The sequence below is a fragment of the Borostomias antarcticus genome (genome assembly GCF_949987555.1).
Source record: "Borostomias antarcticus genome assembly, chromosome: 18".
NCBI classification, from domain to species: Eukaryota; Metazoa; Chordata; class Actinopteri; order Stomiiformes; family Stomiidae; genus Borostomias; species Borostomias antarcticus.
The window spans coordinates 17,298,868-17,310,896 of NC_140251.1; the positions used below are offsets into that span (position 1 = coordinate 17,298,868).

The window sequence follows — 12,029 nt, forward strand, 5'->3', positions numbered from 1 at the left end:
GGAATAAACACAACTACATGACAGCTTTCATAATAAGACAATAACACAATAATGAGCTGAAGTAAACACTTGGTTGATAACTTTTGATAACCTGTGACTGTCTGATGTGATGTACAATACCTGTCCTCCCTTCCCACCTATGGTACATTACCATCCATTCAATTCTATTCAACTCCATAAAAATAAAAAAAACTATTCCGGTGGGGCAATTCTTTAGGCTGGCATAGTAAAAAACAACAACATAAACCTACAACAATATATATAAAACATACAACAAGACATAACGACAGCAATAGTACACAACAGTGATAGAACCCAGCAAACAGCAGTGGCCATCAACAAAGCCAAATGACCTTGAAGTGTGAGAGAGGTCGGCATAATGGGGGGAGGCCTGAGAGCCAGGAACGGGGGATGCTATCGTCCCCAAACATCACCGATTACAGTCGAGGCTTCTGCAGTCATCTGTATACAGAACGAACAGCAGGGACTTATCCATGACGCGGGATAAACATGTAAAGATGTCAGCTGCTATCAGAACAAGCCAATAAAATGTTATGACAGCTAGTTCTTCACTCTTATCAGCCACTTCTAACTGATACACACACACACACACGCGCACACACACACACACACGCACACATGCACGCACACACACACACACACACGCACGTACACACACACGCACACATGCACGCACACACACACACACACACACACACACGCACACACACACACACACACACACACACGCACGCACGCACGCACACACACACGCACACACACACACACACACACACACACACACACACACACACACACACAGACACACACACACACACACACACACACACCAATGAGTGCTGTCCAAATAGATCATCCATTCATTATTAAGAGAGAGGATTCCTGGGTAGCTCAGTCCTCAGACTCGGGGCTGTTACTGTGACTGGTGAGACATGGGAAAGCGCAGTCCGGTCAGCAAGCTGTGTATCGTCTGCGTGGTGCTGGCGGCACTCTCCGTGGCGACCCTCGTTACGCTGTGGGTCATCGCCTTGACGAAGAACGATGGCGAGGTCATCAACCCGTGGGACCGGTACCGTCTTCCCCAGACCCTGAAGCCCCACTACTACAACGTGACGCTGTGGCCCCGCCTCACCATCAACCAACAAGGCCTCTACGTCTTCACAGGGAGCTCCTTGGTGGTGTTTGAATGCATGGTGGAGACAGACCTGATCCTCATACACTCCAACAAGCTGAACTACACCCAACTGGACGGACACCTGGCCAGACTCACAGCTGTGAGTGGAGCAGCAGCGCCCGGCGTCAAGAACTCCTGGCTACAGACCACCACCCAGTTCCTGGTGCTGCAGCTCAACGGCAAGCTGACTAAAGGACAATCCTACCAGCTGGACACGGAGTTTGTGGGGGAGCTGGCTGACGACTTGTCAGGCTTCTACAGGAGTGAATACGAAGAAGATGGAGAAAAGAAGTGAGTCCATAAAAATCTGACCCTTAACCCTAGATAAACCCTTTTTTACAGCTCACTTATCTGGCCCCCGGGTGATTACTGTTTTTTTGCTTCCCTCTGGAATATGTAGAGAGTGGGTCGTCTGCCCACCTCCCTTGTTCTCTGTAAAGCGCATTGTGTTTCCTCTGGGTATGAAATGTGCTATACAAATAAAGCTTTGATTGATTGATTGAAAGATCATCCTGTATTGGAAGCTGTGCTCAGTTCGATCTATCAGGTCATAGCTGCACCATTTAAAGATTGTAAATGCATACTGGCCAAATAGGAACTTCTAAGGTGTGTGAAGTAAAGGGAAAACATATATACAGTGGATATGCTGTGTAGTATATATCACAGTAGTCTGTAGTCACAGTTATCACTCTTATGCTAAGTATGCACCTCCCAAAACAGGAAGCTAATTTTACTGCTCATAGAAAGAGGAAGTGACCTCAGGGGAGTGATTGATGACCTTGTAGATGTCTCGTCATTAACCTTTCACCAATAGGCAAAAGACTGCTCCTTGCTGGTCTGGAACCGGCGCGTTCCAACGGCTACGTATTTCCGCCCACGTTGTTGATATGTGGATTAAAAAAGCATTTCCATTTACACTTCTATTACTGTAAATGTGGTCGAAATGCGTCCCTGACCGCCTCCGGAGGTGGTTTGGCCGATCGGATCGCAATCCGTCCTCAAAACGTTTTGGGCGCATTTACACCTGTATTTTCATGTGGTTTAGCACGATCAGATTGCAATCTGATCACCAAAAACGCATTTTAATACCAGGTGTAAACGGGGTCTTCTTGTCCTCTTCAGGGTTGCCGCTACATCTCAGATGCATCCGACTCACGCCAGGAAAACCTTCCCCTGCTTTGACGAGCCAGCCATGAAGGCCATCTTCCACATCACCCTCATCCATCCACGGCAAACTGTGGCCCTCTCCAACGGCAAAGAACAGGGTTAGTGAAATGAAACCGTTAACTTGTACTATATTTCTCCAAGTTCCCAAAACTCAAGAGTTCTTCATTATTGCGCAACTAGAAACTTGTTTTGGGTCCCTGAGCTTTATGCTGCGCTGTCCATCCTCAGTCTCTACGTGTTTTATTTAGAGGTCACCAACGTGACCATCAACGGTGAGGCAGTAGCCCAGACCCAGTTTGAGCCCACCAGGAGGATGTCCACCTACCTGCTGGCTCTCATAGTCAGTGACTTCTCCTACATCGGTACTCAGGAAGGACATATCCTGGTAAATCAACCAAATCCAACTCACTATCATCAATATGTATTCATCTCGCTGGCTAAAGGCATGCCAATAAAGCTATTTGAATTTGAATGTCAAATTGACCTATTGTATCTGCTCTAGTGTAATCTGTGACTTCATCGTGCGCTGTCGTGTTGGCTTATGAGGTTTTCAAATAAGCCCTTTCGGGTTTCTTACCTCACCTGCACACATCTTAATTTATATCAAATTGTTTTTGTTATTTTATATGAATATTTGTGCAAAAATAAACTAAACTAAACTAATGCATATCTGTGAGAGTTGTGAGTTGGGATCCCTCTGTTGCAGATCCGTATCTGGGCACGTCGGAGAGCCATAGCTGAGGGCCAGGGGGTCTACGCCCTCAACCTTACTGGACCCATCCTCAGCTTTTTTGAGGAGTATTACGACACCATCTACCCTCTCTCAAAATCAGGTAAGACTATTACAACAATACAGAACTTTTTTTTTTTTTTTACAGATTATGAAAGTGTAAATTGTAAGCTCTCTGATGATGTTCCATACATTGAAATCTGAAAATATTTAAAGAAGAGTACGAAACCTCCAGACCGGGTCACATGTACCCTCTTTTCAGATTTCAGATTCAGATCGGTTTATTGTCATGATAGTTTACACATGCTGGGAATTTATTGATGATGCATACTGTCCCCTGATCCAGACAGCATTGGACAGGGTGCAGGACAGGACAGGAGAGTGTGAAGACAGGACAGTGCATGCAAAGACATGCGCTGACTTTGCCCTATACCCTATACCCTCATTGCCTCATACACTGTACCCTAGCTGGCCACCTCTGCACTGTAGATCTCAGAGGACAGGATGTGTCTAAGCAGCTCTGATAGCCAGGGAGTATAACTATCCCGATGCAGTATATGCTGTATCCAAACCTCTCATATCTGCAATACAAGAGTAAACTAGAGTCTAACTGACTTGTTGAATACCAAGGCCTATCATAATGATCTGTATTGTCAGATCCCAAACAATTCTCTTTTATCTGTTCCTATTCCAGACCAGATAGCTCTACCTGACTTCTACTTTGGTGCAATGGAGAACTGGGGCCTTGTGACCTACAGAGAAACACATCTCCTCTATGACCCTGTGACTTCCTCCAACGGCAACAGGGAGGGGACAGCTAGCATCATCGCACATGAACTGGCTCATATGGTAGACACCTAGGCACATACCATCCAGACCTCGGTCAAAATAATATTTGAAACAGTTAGATGCTTAAATACCTATCTGTGCTTGATTGATCCTGGCACCATGAGACCACGGCCCAGTCCCAATGTCCACCCTTGACTTTGAGACGCGTTCCCGCTAAGTGCGTGAGGGCTTAGGGCTGTCCCATTTTCAAATCATCAAGTGTATGAGGGCTCTCTGGCAGATATTTAGAGCCCTTTATGCTCCCTTACCGTAAGTCTGCACTTCTGCAGACTTTGCCTAAGGGAATTACCCACAGTTCATATTGTCGTGACGTGAAACGCGGGGTTACCTGAAGAACGGCCAATAAACAAGCACGGACAGTTCAACCAACCCTCATGTTACAAAACAAACTTATTATTGGGGTGCTAAGCTTGTCATGAGATGGAGGCCACTGAGAAAAGGTGAGTTTTCAGCAGAGACTGGCTAATCGGTAGGCTAGCTCAAATTATTTCAAATACTTTTTGACCCAGGTGTGGTAGGACTACCAACATAAAACAGACAACATACAGCATGTTGATATGAAGATCATCTACCTGATCTCAAAAGCGGTACTGTAACTTTAAATGTTGATTTTAAATAAATATCTTGTCAATGTCGTCACGTCACTAGTGGTTTGGCAACCTGGTGACCCTGAGATGGTGGAACGAGGTGTGGCTGAACGAAGGCTTTGCGACCTACGTGTCGTATCTCGGGGTGGACTACGCCGAACCTACGTGGAACGTGGTGAGTTCTAACAACTGATCCACCGCTGATCAGTAGGAATAGAACTGAGACAAGAGCCCGTCTCTTGTGTACATACAGTACTGTACAGTAACAGAGATCTGGGTCCGAGACCAAACTGTAACCGGACTACTCGCCTAATAGTACAACACCTTAGTGTCACACTATACACGATTTTACAGCTCACTTATCTGGCCCCCGGGTGATTACTGTTTTTTTGCTTCCCTCTGGAATATGTAGGGGTGGGATGTCTGCCCACCTCCCTTGTTCTCTGTAAAGCGCATTGTGTTGCCTCTGGGTATGAAATGCGCTATACAAATAAAGCTTTGATTGATTGATTGATTGATTGACTATAGAGTGGCCACAGAAACTGGACCACTGTGTACATTCAGTCATGATGATTCACTGGTTACCCTGTATGTCTAATCTAATACAACCCTCTCTCTCTCCACCACAGAAAGACCTGATAGTGCTGGACGATGTCCACAGGGTGTTTGCGGTGGACGCCCTGGCCTCCTCCCACCCCCTGTCCTCGGGGGAAGAGGACGTGGTCAAGCCTGAGCAGATCAGTGAGCAGTTTGACGCCATCTCTTACAGCAAGGTGCTCCTCACCGCCGACCCCACACAAGCTGGAAACAAACCCAATGAAATTAACCTTGACGATATCCTACTGCTTCCTATGCTTATTATCCTCTGCGTATCATGTGTGACAACCTGTGCGTGTGTGTGTGTGTTCTGAAAAGTGTGTGTAGGGGTGTGTATGTGTGTGTGTGTGTGTGTGTACTGGAAAGTGTGTGTAGGGGTGTGTGTGTGTGTGTGTACTGGAAAGTGTGTGTAGGGGTGTGTGTGTGTGTGCACGCACTAATGGAGGAGGGGTTGGGGGTGAGGGGGCTTGCTTCTCCTGCAGTGGAAAGGAACCTATGCATTATTTATACGTGATAAAAGTCTTGCCTATATATGCCAAAAGCTGGGCATGCCACTATACCTTCTCTGTCTCTGTCTCTCTATTACTGTCACTGCCAATGTCTCTGTCAATGTCTCTGTCTCTTTGTCTCTCTCTGTCACTGTCACTGTCACTGTCTCTGTCTCTGTCTCTTTCTGTCACTGTCACTGTCACTGTCTCTGTCTCTGTCTCTTTCTGTCACTGTCACTGTCACTGTCACTGTCACTGTCACTGTCACTGTCACTGTCACTGTCAAAGTCAAAGTCAAAGTCAAAGTCATAGCACATGTTCATAGAAGCAAATGTAACACACACTGCTTTACATAATAAATATAAACATAGATTATAATAAATAAAAACAGTTTATGTTTCTCTCTCTCTCCCTCCCTCCCTCCCTCCCTGGCCCCTAGGGGGCAGCAGTGCTGAGGATGCTGTCAGATTTTCTATCTGAGCCTGTCTTCATCCGGGGACTGAGGGTACGTATCGTTGCAGCATCGGTCCAAATAGGATCTTAAAGCACCATGACAGGGTTCATGACTGATTCTGATATACCATGACAGGGTTCATGACTGATTCTGATATACCATGACAGGGTTCATGACTGATTCTGATATGCCATGACAGGGTTCATGACTGATTCTGATATACCATGACAGGGTTCATGACTGATTCTGATATACCATGACAGGGTTCATGACTGATTCTGATATACCATGACAGGGTTCATGACTGATTCTGATATGTTGTTTCTGCAGAGCTACCTCAATCACTTTGCCTATGGGAACACAGTGGGGACTGACCTCTGGGATCATCTCCAGATGGTAGGAGAACACAACCTCAGTGAATATTATCTGGTCCACCTGAATGAAATAGCTCTCATCTATATCTTAATTCCAAAGAAAATGCGGCTTCATAGTTGTTGACCATGTAACATCAACTATGTCTCTGTCTCTGTCTCTGTCTCTGTCTCTGTCTCTGTCTCTGTCTCTGTCTCTGTCTCCCTCTCTTTCTGTCTCTGATTCTGACTCTGACTCTGACTATGTCTCTCTATCTCTACCTCTGACTGTCTCTCTGTCTCTCTCTCTCTCTGTCTTTGCACCTGTCTCTGTGTCTGTCTGTCTCTCTATTGCTGTCACTGTCAATGTCTCTGTCAATGTCTCTGACTCTCTGTCTCTGATTCTGACTCTGACTATGTCTCTCTGTCTCTACCTCTGACTGTCTCTCTGTCTCTCTCTCTCTCTGTCTTTGCACCTGTCTCTGTCTCTGTGTCTGTCTCTGTCTCTCTATTACTGTCACTGTCTCTGTCTCTGTCTCTGTCTCTGTCTCTGTCTCTGTCTCTGTCTCTGTCTCTCTGTCTCTGTCTCTGTCTCTGTCTCTGTCTCTGTCTCTGTCTCTGTCTCTCTGTCTCTCTGTCTCTCTGTCTCTCTGTCTCTGATTCTGACTCTGACTCTGACTATGTCTCTCTGTCTCTACCTCTGACTGTCTCTCTGTCTCTCTCTCTCTCTGTCTTTGCACCTGTCTCTGTCTCTGTGTCTGTCTGTCTCTGTCTCTGTCTCTCTGTCTCTGTCTCTCTGTCTCTGTCTCTGTCTCTCTCTGTCTCTGTCTCTCTGTCTCTCTGTCTCTCTGTCTCTGATTCTGACTCTGACTCTGACTATGTGTCTCTGTCTCTACCTCTGACTGTCTCTCTCTCTCTCTGTCTTTGCACCTGTCTCTGTCTCTGTGTCTGTCTGTCTCTGTCTCTCTATTACTGTCACTGTCACTGTCAATGTCTCTGTCAATGTCTCTGTCTCTTTCTCTCTCTCTCTCTCTGTCTCTTTCTCTCTGTCACTGTCACTGTCACTGTCTCTGTCTCTGTCTCTGTCTCTGTCTCTGTCTCTGTCTCTGTCTCTGTCTCTGTCTCTTTCTGTCAAAGTCAAAGTCAAAGTCAAAGTCCAAGTCATAGCACATGTTCATAGAAGCAAATGTAACACACACTGCTTTACATAATAAATATAAACATAGATTATAATAAATAAAAACAGTTTATGTTTCTCTCTCTCTCTCTCTCTCTGTCTCTCTCTCTCTCCTTCACTCTAGGCAGTCAGTGCTACTGGCACAAACCTTCCTGATACAGTCCATAATATCATGAACCGATGGGTGCTCCAGATGGGCTTCCCTGTGGTTACCATAGATACCGCTTCTGGACAGCTCTCCCAGAAGCACTTCCTCCTGGACCCCGAGTCTAAGGTGGACAGACCGTCTGAGTTCAAGTTCGTCCCACTCTGACAGATTCCCATGACATCACATCACAAATAACACAGAATTACCGGTATCAGTGTAAACAATGTGTGTTGATCTGCTTTGGTCCCAGATATGAGTGGTTTATACCAGTGAAATGGATGAAGTCGGGCGTGATGCAGAAAGACATGTGGCTCTTGACGACGAGCGGTAGGGATACCGACCAGATCGCCACAAGACTTCATATCTTATCACCTTCACATGACATTATATGCATTACGTTTTTCTACTCAGATGTAAATGTTGACATGAAAGCTGGAAGTCAGTGGGTGCTGGCCAACCTCAACGTAACTGGATACTACAGGGTTAATTACGACTTGGGCAACTGGGAACGGATCCTATCCCAGCTTAATACTGATCATCTGGTAAAATGAGAAGCACCTTTAGAGTAATCCAGTGTGCTATCGTGCCCTGGCGCTAAGCTAATGGATATGACTTCCTGATTCCTGCAGGTAATACCAGTCATCAACCGGGCCCAGCTTGTGGATGATGCTTTTAATCTGGCAAGGTTAGGGTCATCATACTCTGCATACACGCACGTTCGCATTACAACCACTGACAAATGTTTATTGGTTTATTGGTTAAATACAGTGACAAGAGTCTGTCACCTCACAGGGCTAAATACATCCATACGACGCTGGCTCTGAGGACCACCAAGTTCCTCTCCAGAGAAAGGGAGTACATGCCCTGGCAGTCATCTCTGGACAGCCTGGACTACTTCCACCTCATGTTCGATCGTACCGAAGTCTACGGGCCCATGCAGGTGATGCGTCCATACTGGGGTTGTAAAGAACACTGTACAGCAGCCATCTTGAAAGGCCTCTCATGTCAGAGATGTTCATGTCAATGAGACTAGCCTGTGGAAGTAAAGGTTAAATCAAACAAATAAAAAAATGGAATATTTCGAGACAGGAGAGAGTGACTGAGTGACTGAGTGACTGAATAACTGAAAATCTTATAATTGTTTGTGTCGCTATTTTTGTTGCTCTTCTCCGTCTGTAGATGTACATTAGGAATCTGGTGACGCCCCTTTTCCAACACTTCAAGAATGTGACGTCGAATTGGGTCAAGATTCCCGAGACACACACTGACCAGTGAGTACTGTGTGTAACTGGCTGTCCATGGGGAGGCGATGGCCGTGTATTCGCTTTATTATTATTATTATTATTATTATTATTATTATCGAGTAAGGATTGGATTGATTTTACCAGGTCGGGCCATCATGTCATGTTAATCACGCCACCCCAGGTACAACCAGGTGAACGCCATCAGGATAGCCTGCAGCACGGGGGTGAAGGAGTGCCAGGATCTGACCACAGGCTGGTTCAGACAGTGGATGGCCGACCCTGACAACAACCCGTGAGGCTAATCAGTCGATTTCTTATCTTCTTTTCATCCTCTCCTATCTTCTAGCTATCCTTTTTCTTACCTTCTGTTACCTGATGAACACTAGAACACATTTGAGCCAAGCACTGTGGGACAGCACACCAAAACAATCACAACATGCCATTACAGTTTCATAATGAATAATCATTTGGTATAATCAATAATCACTCACCTTGGGGGGGGGGGGGGTTCCTGTCAGGGTCAATGCGAACCTGCGGTCCGCGGTCTACTGCAGTGCCCTCGCTGCCGGGGGGGTGGAGGAGTGGGACTTCGGCTGGGCGATGTTCAAAAACGCCACCATCGCCAGCGAAGCCGCCAAACTGATGTCATCTCTGGCCTGTACCAAGGATCGGATGCTCCTTAAAACGTGTGTGTGTGTGTGTGTCTGTGTGTGTGTGTGTGTGTGTCTGTGTGTGTGTGTGTGTGTCTGTGTGTGTGTGTGTCTGTGTGTCTGTGTGTCTGTGTGTCTGTGTCTGTGTGTCTGTGTGTCTGTGTGTCTGTGTCTGTGTGTCTGTGTGTGTGTGTGTGTGTGTGTGTGTCTGTGTGTCTGTGCAGTACGTGCTTCAAATAAAACAGTACATTGCTCCAATACACACTAAGAAGATTGTATTCCGAGTGGACATTTGGCTTGCCTCTTGCCTATGACCACTGCAACACATTGTCCAGCATGTTCATGTTCATACCTGACCCTCTCATGAGTTAATGGTCCAGTATTGTGCGTTGGTGATTATGTAGGTACCTGGACTATACCTTGGATCCAGTTATGATCCGTAAACAGGACGCCACCACAGTCATCGCCTCCATTGCCAGTAACTTAGAAGGACAGACGCTGGCCTGGGACTTTGTGAGGGACAACTGGGGGTTCATGTTCACACAGTGAGTTTGATCCCCAGAGAAACTTTTTGCACGGTTTGTTTGACAAAGGTTAAAAAATCTGTTCTTAACGGAATGTACTAAATGAAATTGGTTTATATGATGTTCTCTGGAGATATGGAGTTGGATCCTTCTCGTTTGGCAACATGATAAGCGGCGTGACATTGAGGTTTTCCACTACAGCAGAACTGGAGCAGGTAAGAACAAGTACTGTACACATGTAAACATGCTGTCCCCCACCCATTATGCATGTTCCCTTGTGGTATCAAGCCCCCTGCTTCTCATTAAGTGTTTTATACTGAGATCCCACTTTATTGCCCTGTAGAAGACCCCTCAATTTTCTGGCTTTGTTTGTTTATAATGAGCCAAAGAAAGACAGCATAATGTGTGATTTTATATACTGTAGCATGCTGGCAATCTGGAATCGAAAGGCATGACCCTATAATGAATGTTGAAATATATACATATCTAGCGCTACTAATGTCACATCATGTGTATCAATGATTGACCAAAGTAAGCTCTCTACAAGCCATGGTAGAGGGAGTAAGAGGACAAGAACGTCTCCATCTAGTGGGCAAACAAGTCCATGCACCTGTATGGTTCTGTCCTATAATGAATGTTGAAATACAGACATATCTAGCTCTACTAAACACCTCAAGCTCTACTCTCTGCGGATGTAGAAAGTACATGGTTTCCCGAGTAAACTTGTCTGAGACTATACTGAGACACCAAGCATAGTTTTAGATGTAAAAATCTAAATGTACTTGTCAATGGAAAAATTGGAAAGGCGCCCCTTTTGTGGGGACTTCTGGTACTACGGGGGGACTGACAGACTCACACTCACTCACTCACTCACTCACTCACTCACTCACTCACTCACTCACTCACTCACTCATGACGTGATACCGGCCAACCTAAAGTCCCCGCCCCTTCGGCTGTCGCCGGGTGGGGGACAGAAATGCTAGAACCAGAGATTGTTCCTGGTCATAAGAAGTCAAAAGGTTCTTGATGTAACCATGGACACGGTCCATTCTAGCTCCAGAGGTTCAAGGAGGACAATGCAGAGATGGGCTTCGGCTCGGCCAGCCTGGCGTTGGAGCAGGCTTTGGAGAGGACCACAGCCAACATCAGATGGGTGGAGGAGAACAAGAGGGAGGTTTTCGATTGGTTCGTCTCAGAGTTAAAGGGACAGTTCACTCAAATTACAAAACTTCATAAACAGTTTTAACTGTTGACATAATTGTTTTCCTGTTCACACAATATATCGCAAAATTTTTTTTGCACATCAAATTTAGTGTGGCACACATCAAAATGTATGTCAAAACCCTTCTTAGAGATTCATTTATGCTCCCTGCTGTATCTGTAAGATAAGATAAGATAAGATATGCACCATAGATTATTTTGGAATGCACTGAGTGAACTGTACCAGGAGTCAGGTGACCCTGTTACTTAGCACAATGGGTTTCACCTGTCTAAAGAAAAGGGGTTAATCGTCTATCCCATTAGGGTCATGTGACCCTTAGATACCATATAAATGTTTGGTGTGGCTATGTTTATCCAGTTGTCTGAGGAAGAGCATTGTCGCTCGAAACGTCATAATTTTTGTCCATAAATAATCTAAATGGGAGCTACAGTGTGCGGACTCTTACTTTCTTTGGTACCCCTGCTGTATCTGTGACTTGTTAAACCGTTAACGGCTAGTTATGAATTTGCGGTGCTCAGCGTGCTGGTTGTGTAGAGGAGACAGGTGAAGAGGCTCGTCTTCCCAGGGTGCACGGTGTGACATTCCTCCCTTTACTACCACTTAAGTACCTCTGATAACACTTTATTTGGAGCGCCACCCTACAGATG

At 45.7% G+C, this 12,029-nt stretch overlaps 1 protein-coding gene across 1 annotated transcript; it reads left to right on the forward strand.

Annotated features, from left to right (window-relative positions):
- Window positions 1-953: 953 nt before the first annotated feature.
- On the forward strand, window positions 954-11,406 carry LOC311320952 (aminopeptidase N-like; the record flags this gene model as incomplete). Its single annotated transcript, XM_084452819.1, has 20 exons — window positions 954-1,486; window positions 2,318-2,460; window positions 2,611-2,747; window positions 3,069-3,195; window positions 3,787-3,941; window positions 4,590-4,703; window positions 5,158-5,301; window positions 6,053-6,118; window positions 6,398-6,463; window positions 7,719-7,891; window positions 7,993-8,069; window positions 8,154-8,284; window positions 8,372-8,427; window positions 8,535-8,682; window positions 8,922-9,013; window positions 9,168-9,278; window positions 9,505-9,672; window positions 10,041-10,181; window positions 10,294-10,375; window positions 11,215-11,406. The coding sequence occupies 20 exons, from the start codon at window positions 954-956 to the stop codon at window positions 11,404-11,406; spliced, it is 2,856 nt and encodes a 951-aa protein (XP_084308945.1).
- Window positions 11,407-12,029: the final 623 nt, after the last annotated feature.